This window comes from Salarias fasciatus, chromosome 23, assembly GCF_902148845.1.
Source record: "Salarias fasciatus chromosome 23, fSalaFa1.1, whole genome shotgun sequence".
In the NCBI taxonomy this organism is placed as follows: Eukaryota; Metazoa; Chordata; class Actinopteri; order Blenniiformes; family Blenniidae; genus Salarias; species Salarias fasciatus.
This window is the reverse complement of record NC_043766.1, coordinates 28179723-28194868: the sequence shown is the minus strand read 5'-3', so window position 1 is coordinate 28194868 and position 15146 is coordinate 28179723. Positions and strand designations below refer to the sequence as shown.

At 43.7% G+C, this 15146-nt stretch overlaps 1 protein-coding gene across 2 annotated transcripts; it reads left to right on the top strand.

Annotated features, from left to right (window-relative positions):
• The first annotated feature begins 1965 nt into the window (after positions 1–1965).
• Positions 1966–14721, top strand: slc30a7 (solute carrier family 30 member 7). 2 transcript variants are annotated; one of them, XM_030083498.1, is made up of 11 exons: positions 1966–2174; positions 2404–2505; positions 7090–7203; positions 7294–7381; positions 7471–7600; positions 8379–8588; positions 8698–8745; positions 10080–10215; positions 12735–12825; positions 12905–13054; positions 14009–14721. In XM_030083498.1, the coding sequence occupies exons 1-11, from the start codon at positions 2095–2097 to the stop codon at positions 14054–14056; spliced, it is 1197 nt and encodes a 398-aa protein (XP_029939358.1). In that variant the 5' UTR covers positions 1966–2094; the 3' UTR covers positions 14057–14721. The 2 variants fall into 2 exon arrangements, with proteins under 2 accessions (XP_029939358.1, XP_029939359.1); XM_030083499.1 differs by having other exon boundaries at positions 2033–2174; positions 7095–7203.
• The last annotated feature ends 425 nt before the right edge of the window (positions 14722–15146 follow it).

The window sequence follows — 15146 nt, the reverse complement described above, 5'->3', positions numbered from 1 at the left end:
CTAAGCTTTTCTATTATTATTATTATTATTATTATTATTATTATTATTATCATTGTTGTTGTTGTTGTTGTTGTTGTTGTTGTTGTTGTTGTTGTTGTCCATTATATTAGTGTAAAAATGTTCATTAGAACAGATTTCTTTTCATTACAATAAAACACTGACATGCTTGAGAAATTTCTGTATTCTGACGAATTTTCAAAAAGGTTTTAATTTTGATTGTTTAAATATTTGAACCAGTGAAAGACACACCTGCACTGTTAACAATACTGATGGTCAAATTAGCAGAAGCTTTGAACTGTAGGTGGGTTTGTGATAATCGTGTTTATAAACGTGTAATTTGTTGTAAATGAATTCCTTTTAAAAGGAAATGTTCTATTTTAAGCAGCTAAACAGAGTGGAGTGAAAAAGGGAATATGTATCTTTCAAATGTGATCACATGAATTTCCCAGGAGAAATAACTTTTTACTCTTTTCAATGATATATTTTACGGTCTCTGTGTTCCTGTGGTTTGTTCACTCACTGTGTAAGAAGTTACATTTAAAAATGCAATATGAATTTTGTTTTAAATACAATCAATATAACCTCAGTCAACCAGATTACAACAGCAGTCCTAACATCACCTCAAAAAGACAACTGTGTGACACTCATCTTGCATATTTATCAAAATCTGCAATTTCAGCCGATTAAACCTTGTAGCACTGCAAGCTTGAACAAAAAGATGGAGGATTCCCTCACTCAAAGAATGAGCAAAAGAATGCGAAAGGACAACAATAGCTGAAGATCTTGGCTCTTGGTATAGCATACATTATACAGAACACAGCCATTAACCACTGGACCCAGTCTGTACCACAGTAATTACCAAACCAAAACAAAAGACAAGATGGCACAAAAGCAACTTGAGTTCATAGAAATGAATGCGAGTGTCTAGGTTTGATGCAGCTTTTTTTATATATGTATAATTATGCAGGTAAATGACTCCAAGAAAAAAAAAAACATGCAGAAAAGGAAAAAAAAACTGATGAGAGTGCATCTACTGTACCAGAGCACCACCTTCTGCACAGTGTGGCACAGTGGTCTTCACTGCTGCTCACTGTAGCACACCTGCTGCACCAGAGTTCCACCTGCTGCTCACTGGTGCTTGGTGCTGCTCTGCTCAGACTGTATTTGCATTAGCCTGGTGGAGCGGGCCTGTACACTCCAGATGTCAAAAGACTGTACAGCAGGTGGAAGGGATGGGCTGGGTCTGTGGTGATAGTAACAACTTTCCAGGTGGGCCAGGAGCTGTACAGCTCTTTACTGGAAGGGGAGGATGCCAGTGATCATGCCATCCTATGTTTACTGTTTTTCTTTAGAGCAATTTAACATTCTACATAAACACACACACACACACACACACACACACACACACACACACACACACACACACACACACATTCACAAAGAAAGATCTAATTAAAAAGACGTTAGTTAATATTTTTGCCAGACCAAAAAACATGTAAATATTAAATTAATTCAGTCATTCATTAAACTTACATTTTTGTTATACCTTTGTGATTACAAACATGAAACTTATAATAACTATCAATATTCTCATTTTACTGATTCACAACCACAACTACTACTACTACTACTAATACTACCACTATTTTGAATCAGAATAACAGTAGTAGTAGTAGTAGTAGTAGTAGTAGACAGCAATGCTAAGCAGAAGCAACAACAGTAACTACTAAGTAGTACTAATTAAGTAGTAGTAGTATGTAGCATTGCTGATGATAATTCGGGTGTTGCAAGTCGTAGTACAAGCACAGGAAGTAGTTATGATAATCCCGGTGTTACTAGTCGTAGTACTACACAGCGTTATGTATTAGTCATCGGGGCTTTCCAGCCGCGATTTATTCATGCTCTTATTATGAAATGCACTGTGAGCGGATGTGGACTGTTAGCATTCCGTGTGGGTTAGCGGCTAACAGCAAGCGTGTGTGTGCGTGCGTGCTTGTGTGTGTGTGAGTGTCTGAGTGAGTGAGAGAGTGAGTGAGTGAGAGAAAGCGAGCAAAGAGAGCGTGAGAGTGTGTGCCTGTGGGTCAGAGTGTGAAGATGTTACCGTTATCCATCAAAGACGACGAGTACAAACCGGCCAAGTTTAACCTGCTGCTCAAATTGTCGGGATGGTTCAGGTGAGAGTCCTCGCTGCTAGCGCGGCTAACCAGCTGATTGTAACCAGCAGCTGTTAGCCTGGAGCTAACCGGTTAGCCTCACTGATGCCTTCACTTATTCCTGATAGTCGGGCGTCTGATTTGTGCTCGTGCAGTGTTGTGGTGCGTGAATGACCAGGAAACCGGTGATTTGGTCTCAGTTTTTTTTTCCGCTGATGTAGTTCCGTATTTTAAAATTTTTCATTTTCAGGTCGATTCTCGCCGATAAAACGTCCAGAAATCTGTTTTTCTTCCTCTGTCTGAACCTCTCCTTCGCCTTTGTGGAGCTGACCTATGGGCTATGGAGTAACAGGTAGGAATTTAAAGACTTGAAGTGTGTGTGTGTGTGTGTGTGTGTGTGTGTGTGTGTGTGTGTGTGTGTGTTCACGAAATGCCACGTATGTGTTAGCATTAGCACGGAGAAGCCCTTGCAGAGCATTCTCATTGAAATCACAATAACACAAACACAAAAGCGCCAGAAAATCTTCTCAAGCACTTTAAAACTGCTGCGCCAATCCCAAAGACGAAGAGGATACTGTAGAAAGGACGAGGTAAATGTGAATGTTCACACGCCGTCATAGTTGTGAATGGTTTCAGTATCGTCTGGCAGCTGTTTGAAAATGTCACTTAAAAATCCTGAACACACACTAATAAGTCAGACAGCATCCAGCACTGGTTTGATTATTTTGCTTGTTTTCCTTTTTAACACATGCTCCTTCCGGATGTTTATCAGGCGGCTTATCTTCCTGACTGGCAACACTGATAATAATGCTTTCCTGTGCTGTTTGTCTGTTAGTGTCACTTTATCTTTTAATGACAACATTCCTATCGAACATAAAAAGAAAACTACAACATGTTCAACAGACAGGAGCACATCAGGATGCACTACATGAATGCAGATAGGATGTTCTCACATCACTGCTGCAGTCATTGATCAACAATCGCTCCATTGTTTGTAAAAAGTAATATTGGTAATTTTAGGTGCCTGTCAAGACACTCAAGGTCATTGCTAAATCATGCAATGCAATATTCGAGGACGGTTGAAAATAAACAAGGAATTCAATTAAAATCGCACACATTCTGGTCTTTGCAGTAGAACCACTACATCTGTGGTACGTTTTCTTTTAAAGATGTTTTTTAAAATGGAATTGAAAAAGGTCCAGGGATTGAATGTTTTGGATGTTGGCAGAGAGGGAGCTCAAGAGGCTTGTGAGAACAGAGGCTGAAGGCTCTGGATCCCATGGTGGTCATGTGGACTGGAGGGGAAGTGATTCAGGGGGACTAGATATAGTAAAGGAGGTACAGAGGTGTGACGCTCTGCAGGACCTTGAATGTCAGACCTAACATTTTGAAGGGGTTGGATTGTTGAACTGCAGTTTTGCGATGAAAAGACAATATTCTGGTTATGATCTGCAACAGCATTATAAACCTGTTGAAGGGGGAGTTTGAGAGGGAGACCAGAGAGAAGGGAGTTACAGTGTAGACCAGAAAGGAGGTGAACCAGGGCTGCAGTTCTGCAGGATGACAGGGAGGAGCAACTGTGCTTGATGTTGTGGATATGCGGGCTGATTGAAATTATTGATGTTTCAAATAATCAGAGTGTTGTTCAGGATGACACCCATACTCTTAACCTGAGAGAAGGGACAGACAGAGGAGTTGAATGAATTTGGAAAAACTTTAGACTTTTGTGAGGGAGGGAGGCTTGAAACCAATGAAAATAACATTTGTTTCATCACTATTGAGTTTGAAAAAGTTGAAGGGGAGCCATGATTTCATATCCTGTAAAAGTTAAAGGAATACTCCGGAGATTTTGGACCCACGCCCTATCCCTATCATTTACAAAGTGAGATAAGCTCATAAATACCTTTTTTGTGTCTGTCCTTCCAGTGGCTGGCTAGCAGCTGTTAGCATTGTAGTTAGCTTAGCTCAACTGCTGGAGGTGAAGAGGAGACAAAGCCGGACTGACGAAAGTGGACAAAATATTCCTTCCAGTGGTCCAGGGGATGGCGTATTAGCACGTGAAGGAAATCCAAATGGTTATAAAACATTTTAAAAGACTTTTTTTCTTTTCAATCCATTAAAATAACGTTTTGATACACACAGATCTGCACAAGCATAGTGCGCTGCGGAAGGATGTACCGGCGCACAGCGGCTGAGTCTTTGGCTTCTACTGCTGTGCTCCGGTATATCCTTCCGCGGAGCACTGCGCATACTTAGGTCTGTGTGTATCAAAACGTTATTTTAATGGATTGAAAAGAAAACACATTTTTTTTAAGCGTTTTATAACCATTTGGATTCACTTCACGCGCTAATACACCATCCCCTGGACCACTGGAAGGAGTATTGTGTCCACTTTCGTCAGTCCGGCTTTGTCTCCTCTTCGCCTCCAGCGGTTGAGCTAAGCTAACTACGATGCTAACAACTGGGAACCAGCCACTGGACGGACAGACACAAAAAGGTATTTATGAGCTTATGTCTCTTTGTAAATGATAGGGATAGGGCGTGGGTCCAAAATCTTCAGAGTATTCCTTTAATATACAGAGGTGTGTGTGGAGTGGAAGTTGAGCTGGGTGTCATCTGCATCGCAAGAAACTGTATATCGTATTTATGAAAAATGTGATCATGGATGGGGCCGAGGACAGAGCCCTGGGGAACACCATAAAAACAGGGAGATGGCTCATATATAAACATAATTAGTTGTATGAACAGAATACAACCAGACAAATGTTTTTATTTTAAATATCAAGTACATCTATATGCTCAGAGTGTGGTCGGGTTCATGTGGTTTAACATAATGCCAACTCTTTCACTTTGATCTGTGCTCATAATTTACAATACATACTGATATAGACTTCATTTCCATATTTTATTAACACTACAAGCTACAAAGCTGTTGTTTTATCCCTCACTGAGTCCCTGTTACACAGTGGAGATCACCTGTCTTTCAATTTGGTACTTGTATTTACGGGAGCACCTTTAGCATTAATGACAAATCAATAAGTGATTACAGTATTGAAATTAGTTACAGTCATAGTTGAGGCAGCTTGGGTTCAGTTGGCAGAACAGACTCGTTGAAAACCCACATGAAGTCCCTCTGAGAAAAATGCCAAACTCCAAATTGCTCCCAGTGGATGGATACAACGCTTTGATTGGCAGTCATCATCACTGGGCTGTGAATCTGTGTGTGAATATGATTAACATTGTGAAACACTTTAGGGACTGCTGAAGCAGTAAAAAAACACGGTGTCTGTGAAATCCATTTCCCCATTTCCTGTTCAGTTACCGAAGTGTCATTGAGCTTGTTACATTTCTCTTGAGTGAAAAAAAAAAAGTGTTGTCGAGCAACTGTCCTACCCCGGTCCTGCAGCCAAAACGTCTGTCAAACTGTTGATATTTAGCAAAACTCCCATTGAACCCACATGAGCTGTGATTATCGCTGGCATTGCGAATCGAAGGTTTGTTTCTATTTCTCAGAGCTGTCTGCATGTTGGTAATTTATCTCGACTGTTTCCTTGCTGCTGCTTCTCATTGCCACTCGCTCATAAATACATTTGTGGTGTCCTAGAGGTTAGAGGTGCAAGCTTGCGTTCTGAGGTCTTGGATTAGATTTGACAGCTAACAGGTTTCCACTGAGCAAGGTCTTCTTATTCCACGTCCTTATTTTGTTCTTCATCTTGTTTTTCTCTGTCATTGTCTTTTTTTTTTTGTTCCTTATCTTCATCTTCCTGTTTGTCATGTTTTTTCTTCATCTCCTTTGTTTTTTTTTTTTAAGAAGTAGTGACATCCAAATTATAGAGCATTCTAATAACTCTCATTTCAAAAGAAGAAGCCAAATGGATTCTTATTAACTGGCTCAACCCGTTTTTCTAAATATGGACGTTAGTGAATGAGAATGATCATAACAAATTAAAGCCAAACAGTCTTTTAGGTTATTTATAAAACTAGAAATTGGCACTCAGAGAGCGCAGACCTCTGCCACAGCTCAAATCAGTCACCAACAACAATAAGAACACCATATATAATCAAACAACATTGTGATCGGGGGTGTGATTGGAGCACTGCGGCGTGCGGTGCCTCTGTCTGTCGCCCTCTCTCTCTCCCTGTGTGTGTGTGTATATCTGAAAAGTAAAACCGAAAAGCCACATAATTTATGTTATTTTACTTGATTTTAATTTGAAAATGGACCGGATTCCAGATTGTCCGTTCCCGACTGCCTGTGTGGTGCGATCTGCTCTGTCCAGCTTTACAACTGGTGGTCCACAGCGTGCGCAGTTCGCGGAGAAAATAGAGGAGCGGAGCGCCCGCAGTCCACGGCGCGAGCCGCCACGCACGCGGCGGTCCACCGCGCTCCTGTATGAACCGTCAGATAGGTTAACAGGGGCACCGATCTGAAAGTCGGTGCGCAGTGCTTCCACTTCCACTTCCGCGTCGGAAGCGGCGCGTCCTGTGTGAACCAGGTGTTTGTTGCCCCCTGTCGGTGGGCCTGCCCAACTATGTGAAAGACTCTGTATCTGTCAATGATAAAGAATCCTTTAAAAAATTCCTGGATCCAGACAGTGATCCGGATCATCACCAAAATTTAATGGATTCTAAGTTAGCCCAAGACCCACCTTTCCACAAAGTTTCATTGCAATCCCTCCATTACTTTTTCCGTGATCTTGCTAACAAACCAACCAACCAACAAACCAACCAACCAACAAACCGACATGATTACATAACCTCCTGGCGGAGGTAATGAGTAACCTTTTCAAGTTCATTGTCCTGGATTCGTTTGCGCTTGGTGGTGTTTGATTACTGAACCTTTGAGTGTCCAATGTTTAAACGTGTGACTGAAGCCTATGTCCTGCACCAGCGTTGCTCTCTGACATGTGTCTCTGCCTTCGTGTTCTGTGTTCAGTTTAGGTCTGATCTCAGACTCCTTCCACATGTTCTTTGACTGCACTGCCCTGCTGGCGGGTCTGGCAGCCTCGGTCATTTCCAGGTGGAGGTCTAACGACAGCTTCTCGTACGGGTAAGAAGATCAGCCGCCGTTTGTCCATAACTGTCGCTCTGAGTGGTTCGACTTCAGGTCAATATGGTTGCTGCATTGTGTGCTTGTCAGTTACGTGAGAGCAGAGGTTCTGGCTGGATTCGTCAACGGCCTCTTCCTCATCTTCACTGCTTTCTTCATCTTCTCCGAAGGAGTGGAGGTAAGAAACTCTCACACGTTGGCGCCTTCAGGGAGGAGCTGCTGCAGGCGTCCGTGTTGATCAGCTTTGTCCGTCTGCCCTCCTCTCAGAGAGCTCTGGAGCCTCCGGATGTTCACCACGAGCGGCTACTGCCCGTCTCCGTTGCAGGCCTGCTGGTCAATCTGGTCGGGATCTTTGTGTTTCAGCATGGAGGACATGGTCACTCGCATGGGGACGGAGGTAGCTGTTCACACAACTGATCCGTTTGCCTTCAGATACCGGCTGGGCCTTTCCTTTCTGGGCGGAGTTAGCATGTTCTGCCACAGTTCAAGATCATGCACAGTGTGTCGCTGAGCTGTCTCTTCTCCTCTTCCTCCTCCTCCTTGTTTTTCGAAGACGGGAGTTGCCTGAGGAAACCCATGCATACATGGGGGGGAACATGCAAACTCCACACAGAAAAACCCAGATCTTCTGTAATGTGAGAACACCAACCACTGTGCTAGCGTGTGGACAACTAGGCGAAACTTATCAGAACTATGCCAAACAAACAAACAAACACAAACCGGCAGAACCACATATAAAACTATGCGAAGCGTACTGTAGCACTACAGGCCCCTGCTGTAATGCCAAGACCCCTGGAATATAACCCACCCCTGTGGATTCACAGCACATAGATACATGCTTTGATGGGAAATTCATAGTTCCAGCAGTATCAACACACAGAATAGAATGAAATCAAATCAAAATGAGAAATAGATTAGACAAGTTCAATGAAATTCAAATAAAACCTGAAATTTAAAGTGCACGGTGGTCTGTGTTTTGTACAGCTCCTGGCTTGGGGGGTTGTTGACCTTAAGGTTGAGGTGGCATCGACTGGAGCCTGTTCAACTCCTGTCGCTCACACACAGATGTTAGACTAATAACCCAGCAGTGCCTCACAGATCTGGTGTGGCCTGGCAGGTCAAACCTGTTTGCCCGGTGAGCCTGGGTCCTCACAGGGTTTCTTCTCTGTCCTCAGGTCACGGCCACAGTCACTCGCTGTTTAACGGGAGCCTGAGCCACGGTCACAGTCACGGCGGACACGAGCACCAGGCCAAGCACGGTCACGGAGGACACGGACACAGTCACGATGGACATGGGGGACATGGACACGGTCACGGGCACGGAGATCATGGACATGGAGGACACGGACACAGCCACAGCAGCCACGAGGAGCCACACTGTCACGGTGAGAGCCGCTGATCAAGCAGACTGAGTCCGAGTTAAAGATCTGATAGACGTTTGATGTTCTAGCTAAATCTTTAGTGTTTTTTTGTATTTTCTTTTTCTTTTTGAAGATGAGCTGCATACACCGGGAAAAGGCTCCAGCAAGCAAATCCTGCAAGGTGAGAACATACTCACACACACACACACACACACACACACACACACACACACACACCCACACCCACACCCACTCATATACAAGTACTTGTTTAAGAGGTTGTGTTGTTGTTTTGCTCAATGCAACAAGTAGAAATGTACTACTTCGTTTGTATCTGCTCCCTCAGTAGCTGAAAGCTCAGCAGTGTAATGACTGGTTCCTGTACAGAGTTCACCTGAAGTTAGCTCGTGGATGGAAGATGCCCTATTATCTGGATGTTAGTACTTTTTAAAAGATATACTGGATTATAATAATGAAAGTGAGATATCTGAGATAAACTGCCAGGATGCAGGCAGCAGCAGAAGGAAAGACTCACCTTTAAAGGTCATCAAGCTCACAGCTACTGTTAATGCAAGCTAATGCTAATGTCAGCTGCGGTGGTGTTTTTCATGCGGCTGCTAGGACTGAATCAGTTCAGCATTAATGCGGCGATCTTCCTCCAGTTGCTGCTAACTACGGTGAACTGCTTTGGATCGAGCTAATGCCAAAGCTAACAGTGGCAGCAGTAAGGGCGGAGACGACAGCGCTGCAGTGCACTGTTTACGTACAGCAAAAGTAACGAGCAACAAGCTCACAGAGACTTCAGTAACTTTAACTGAGTTGAATAAACTAATCCTTTTTTTAAATGGTGTTCCAGTAGAATTAACAGTATCTTTTAGTTTTTATTCACATCACTGCTCGCCAACATGCTCGGCTGCACACACTGAAGTGTTGCACATCTGTGTAAAGCTGATTTTAAAGATTTCTGTTCCGAGTTTCTTCAAGAGGAATGTTGCTGAGACTGTTTATAGTCCTGAAACCTTTTGGACAAAAGCAGAGAGAAGTTTGTGCAGAGTGGAGCTGGATGGCTTCCCGTTGCTCAGTGAGAGGAGGAGGTCAAATGAACACATACAATCGGCTCATAAATCTGCTTATCGAATCTGTAAATGTGGAAGATCCCAGAGTTCAAACAAGACTGAACACGTAAAACCTCCACCTGCTGTGGTCTTATGGTCACTGATCCACCAGAGGGCGCTCTCACACCATCACTTTGCTTCACAACATCAGAACTGAGATCCTCCAGACTCATGATCCAGATTGAGGTGCCTTTAAAAATCTGTTCATGTTATCAATCACATGTCCCAAAGAACTAATTATTCTTTATCTTTTAAATGATTTAAAATGTACTTCCTGTGTTGTATTTTTAATTTGAAATGCTGGGATTTCTTGGCAGCTGTTGGTTTTATATTTTTCTCACCTGATTTTACTTGCTCTCTCGTTGACCTCTGACCTTTGTGTTGACTCTGCGTGCGGCAGGCGTCCTGCTACACATCATCGCGGACACGCTGGGGAGCATCGGCGTCATCATCTCCGCCCTGCTGATGCAGAAATACGAGCTGATGATCGCCGACCCGATCTGCTCCATGCTGATCGCCATCCTCATCGGAGTCAGGTGACCGCCGCCGGCCGATCGATCAGCTGATCGTCTGCATGCAGAGACTGACGGTGTTGCTGTGTCAGCCTGTCGATTCTCCACTAACATCATGGGTGTGTGTTTGTGTGTGTGATAACTTAAGGTCAGTAAAATCTCTTTGATACCCAGTAGAACCATAAGATCCACTCAAGTAACTGTTACAAAGTTCCTCGGTGAATGACCAGTAGAGTCCCGCGTCGACTTGAAGAACACCTTTAATAGGTTCACCCCAGTTACCAGAGAAACCGTCAGACAACCTTGGTAACATGTGGAGTCGGTTTCGAAGCTTTTCAGACACCCGTGGAACATGTTTTGTCAGTACAGCCCTTTAATGGATCGAGAGAACTACTAGTCCTCTCTACGGTGATTCTCCCTCCAGTGGTGCAAGAGGGCAAGTCCAAAATTTTTGTTTTCTAATTAAATGTATTTAAAAATATATACAATTATCAAAGTAATGCAAAGCTTACGATGATAAATATAACAGATGATATTCATAGGTGATATAAGAAACAGGGTAAGCCTCCACTGCTGGATGTTCAGCTCTACTTCAGTATTTTCTCAGTCGGTGTGAACGTCTGAGAACCACTGGTTTAATAGAAGCTCGTCAGAGACTACAAGATCCACCTTATGCCCGCTACACGCTGTGCGTTTTTCAACCTTCCCAAACAAAAGATAGCAGCTGTGAGAGAATCGTGTTGACATCCCTGGCTCTGTGCCGTCACGCTGTCAGACTGGATCAAGGACGGCCGTTCTCCCGTCTTCTGGCCAAAGACAACAGGATAAAAATCTGTTTTATTCTTACACGTTCACGTCGCCTCACGTCATTCAGCTTGCGTTATTCCCAGGTTTTTTTAGATGCACATCGTACAGTGTCGCTAGCCGTGAACCGATGCGATGGTTAAAACTGCACAGTGTGAAGCCGACTTTAACAGAACCACCGAGAGTGTAGAACTGCTTTAGTTATCAGAAGAACCATCTTAATGAGTTTTTCCAGGACTTCGATCAACTGCTTCTGCGGCCATTAGAGCTCAGTAGAGACCAAGAGAACCACATGATAAGCCCTGAAATCTCTCTGGAGACCTGTAGACTCCTAATTGATCTGATGAATAGCCAATCGCCTGTGTGACCCCCCACAACCTTTTAAAAGACCCCTCATCATCAAGGAAGATCTCGTCTGCGGGAACTGATCTCACCTCAGTAACTCTTCAGATAACATTAGTATCTAGTAGAATCACCGCAGTGACCACAACGACCATTCAGTAACTAGTTGCACTCATCCAGTGATCTCTTCAGTAACCAGTAGAACCTTGTCTGACTGGAGGAATCTGCCATCGACCACCAGAACCACATTGTGGCGCTAAAACTGCATTGTTTATTGAACTGACGTCGTCGGAGCTAAAAACCCCACAAGAGTTTGTTTTTAGTACGAACTGTGTGAGCTCTGCACTAAACTTCTCCGTCTTCCAAAGAAATCACCGAGTCTCTGCAGGGATCCCAAAAGTTTAGTTTGAAAAATATACGTTCCCGGAGAAGAACGAGAGAAAACATGTTGTCTGTTGAAATGTTTTAAAGTGTGTGGAAGGAACATTCATTACCAAGCTGAGCTGCACTCAAGAAAACAGTCAAGAACTGTAAACACATTGAGATGGATTAACTCTCAGGTTTCAGCCCCGCATGCTGATTTCTCCGTGAAAAAGCACCTGATGCCAGCGTCTGCCTGGACGGAAGGAAGGAAATCAATCGCCAACCTGATGGACTCTTTGGAAAAATGCTTCCCACTAATGTAAAGAATGTGCAATTAGCTGTTAATGGGCTCCAACTAGCCAAACCACCGGCATGGGCCTGGAAACAGTCTGGGCTCGGCTCGCTGATCTTCTGGATGCAAATGCAGTGGTCAGATTTCCCAGAAGCCTCCGTGGTGATAAATGAGGATGATGCGTGCTGATGTGGTTTGATAGGCTAAAGTGAAGCCAGCTGCAGAATGAAAGCGTCAGCAGAGCCGCGCTGTGGTCAGCTGAGAGGCTGAGAGGCCTTCACTCAACCACAGTCATCAGGTTTCTGCAGCTGGAAAGTCAAAGTCACACGGGAGCCTCGCTCGCTCGCTGTTCTGCAGATTCCTCAAAGGCAGACCACTTGAAGGCTGAAACCTCGACCAGAACCCAGAGAACTGTGGGCGAAGAACCTCCGATTCAAACTCCTATCAAGTACCTGCAGATTACACGCAGCTGAGTTCATGCTAACAATTTAAACCAAAACCCACTCGCTAATCTGCTAATTCTGCAATGTGAAACTTTGAAGGAACTCCCAGTTGACTCCCTATAGCTTCTCTGCATCCAGACATGACTGAGGCTAAAACTCAGACTAAACCTGCTCAAAAAATGTCAAGATATTTTTTTTTTTCAAGGATTAATTAACTGAAAGGCGCTATTGCTATCACCCATCTGTAAATGCTGAGTGAATATACTCCCTGGTTCTAACCGATGACCTCTGACCTTCAGCGTGGTGCCCTTACTGAAGGAGTCCATTGGGATCCTGATGCAGAGAACGCCTCCTTCCCTGGACGCCTCTCTGCCTGCGTGCTACCAGAGGGTGAGTGACGGCCGAGTCCCGCGCCGTGTGTCCAATCTGTGTGTTTATCGTCCTTCCTCATCCGCGGTGTTGCCTTCAGGTGCAGCAGCTGCAGGGCGTCTACAACCTGCAGGAGCCTCACTTCTGGACGCTGTGCACCGACGTCTACATCGGCACGCTAAAGCTGCTCGTCGCTCCAGACGCAGACACCCGCTGGATCCAGAGCCAGACGCACAACATATTCACACAGGTACATGGGGAGGGGGCGGGGCTGCAGGTGCATGGGGAGGGGGCGGGGCTGCTGCTCTCAGAGCGAGTTCTCCTCCACTTGTGTAGGTGGGACGTGAGCCTTCAAGCTAGTTTCAGACCCGCAGAGAACTTCAGAACCTCCCGTGAGCAGATCAGGTCTTTTGGAGTGGTGGCGGCTCAGCGTCGGTCTGTCAGAGTCCGGCGTTCATTCTTACGTGTTTCCTTTCATCTCAGTCAGACATTCGTAACCTTTATGACCAGAAGAGACGTTTTCAGGATTTTCCACCAAATAAAATGTGTCTGGAGTCACAAAACACGTTAATTATCTGAAACCAAGAAGAAATAAAGATGTTGAAAAAAGACTTGCATTGAAAAACAGAACATGAAGTTTCACAGGGACAGTTTAGATATATTTTATTGCAATTCGTGGTTATTTTTAGAGATTTTTCCTCTGTTTTATTTCATTGATATTTTGCTAACTGTAACGTGTTTCTGGGTGTGAGCGCATTTTGAGCTCCACCAGCAACTTTTACCCCTTTTTCTTGTTGAATCATTTTCCTGTATCCCTTCTTTTGCTTTTTTAATAATCATTTTCCTTTTTATGAAAAAAGAAAATTGCAATTTTAATCACTGAAGCTTGACCAAACAAATGAAAACAAAATGTGTGAGGTGATTTATTCTGAAAGCTTCATGGAGCCGCTGCAGAAGGACTGAAGAGCCACATGTGGCTGCAGACCTCTGATCTACTCCAGCTCTCACTTTAATCATAAATATTACCTTTTTTTTAAAATCCTATGTTAAATTGCATATTTTGAACACATTTGTTTCTATTTAATAAGATATAAAGATTAAAGGTTTGAACTTTCTCATCCACCTGCTGCCACAGTCTTGATATTTGTTGTGTTAACTGCGTGCAGTAAACTCAGTTGCTGTTTTTGTTTGTTTCTCCCGACAGGCGGGGGTCCGACAGTTGTATGTCCAGATCGACGTAGCCGCCATGTAGAAGCGCAGCTCGCTCCTCCACACCTGGGACCAATCACATTCAGTCTGCAGCTGACCCCGCCCCCTCCGAGCTGCTGCAGGACAGACTGAGACAAGAGGGGGAGGGGCCAAAGAACTGATGGACTCACAAGCACCACCTCCATGTTTGTTTGTTTTTTGTTTTGTTTTTTGTTTTTGTTTGCCTGTTCATGTTGGTGGGTGGTAGCCGCCGCCCCTCCCCCTTCCTGCACTTTGTAGACTGGTGTATTCTGGGTAAGTGCCTTCATCATTGATCAGAGACAATCTGAGCCCCTCCTACTACCGGTGGCATCACTGCTGGGGGCCTGCTGATTGGTCCAGAGAGCGTGGTGTCACTTTGTTTTTAATGTGCCAAAACAATGTGACCAGAAAAAGGGGTCCACTCTCTTTATTTATTTTTTTTTTTTAAAGCCGCATTAATCATTTCTGTTATTGATCATTTCCATTTTCATGGACCACAACACAGCTGTTGTGGATTGGAGGACAAAAAAAAGTTGCATCATAACTCATCTTTATGTTTTTTTTCTGTTTTGAAGTCAGTTTATTTTTTAAGGTTTTTTTATGAGCTGTACTGTTCTTTAAAGGTGATTTCACATGGAAGCATCCCGTCTACAAACTGCATTAAAGCCTGAGCTGACTTCAACTGGATCCTGAGAACTTTTTCTCAATTTATTCCAAAACTTGAGCTTTGATTAATTTTGGGAGGACCATTCAGGTTAGAGAAACCTGACCCCACATCCTGAACATGAACTGTACGAATGAACCTGTTCCCAATTAAGAGACAAACTTTCTCCTCCACACACTTGTGCTAAAGCGATACTGAGCCCGTCACCTTGAAGAAAAGGTGGTCAGACACGTGTTGATAATTTACCTTCAAGTCAATGTGACAGCTTTACAAACTTCTGTTTTCATTCAAATTTGTCCCTGCCACACATATTTGAGCAAGCAAATGAAGTAAACATGACAAATTTGTGTTCAGTTACTACAAAATAACACTTGAGTACAGATTTACACAATGTAAGTGTTTTGTGTAAGCAAAAATTGTCCTCCAGACCCTCAGAAATGTTTGTCTA

What these genes read in the sequence shown, in the direction of transcription:
- slc30a7 (XM_030083498.1), top strand. Translation starts at nt 2,095, where the DNA reads ATGTTACCGTTATCCATCAAAGACGACGAGTACAAACCGGCCAAGTTT. An exon ending in TCTTCTCCGAAGGAGTGGAG is followed by an intron (nt 7,382 to 7,470) that starts GTAAGAAACTCT and finishes CCCTCCTCTCAG; the next exon opens with AGAGCTCTGGAGCCTCCGGA. An exon ending in CGCACAACATATTCACACAG is followed by an intron (nt 13,055 to 14,008) that starts GTACATGGGGAG and finishes TTCTCCCGACAG; the next exon opens with GCGGGGGTCCGACAGTTGTA.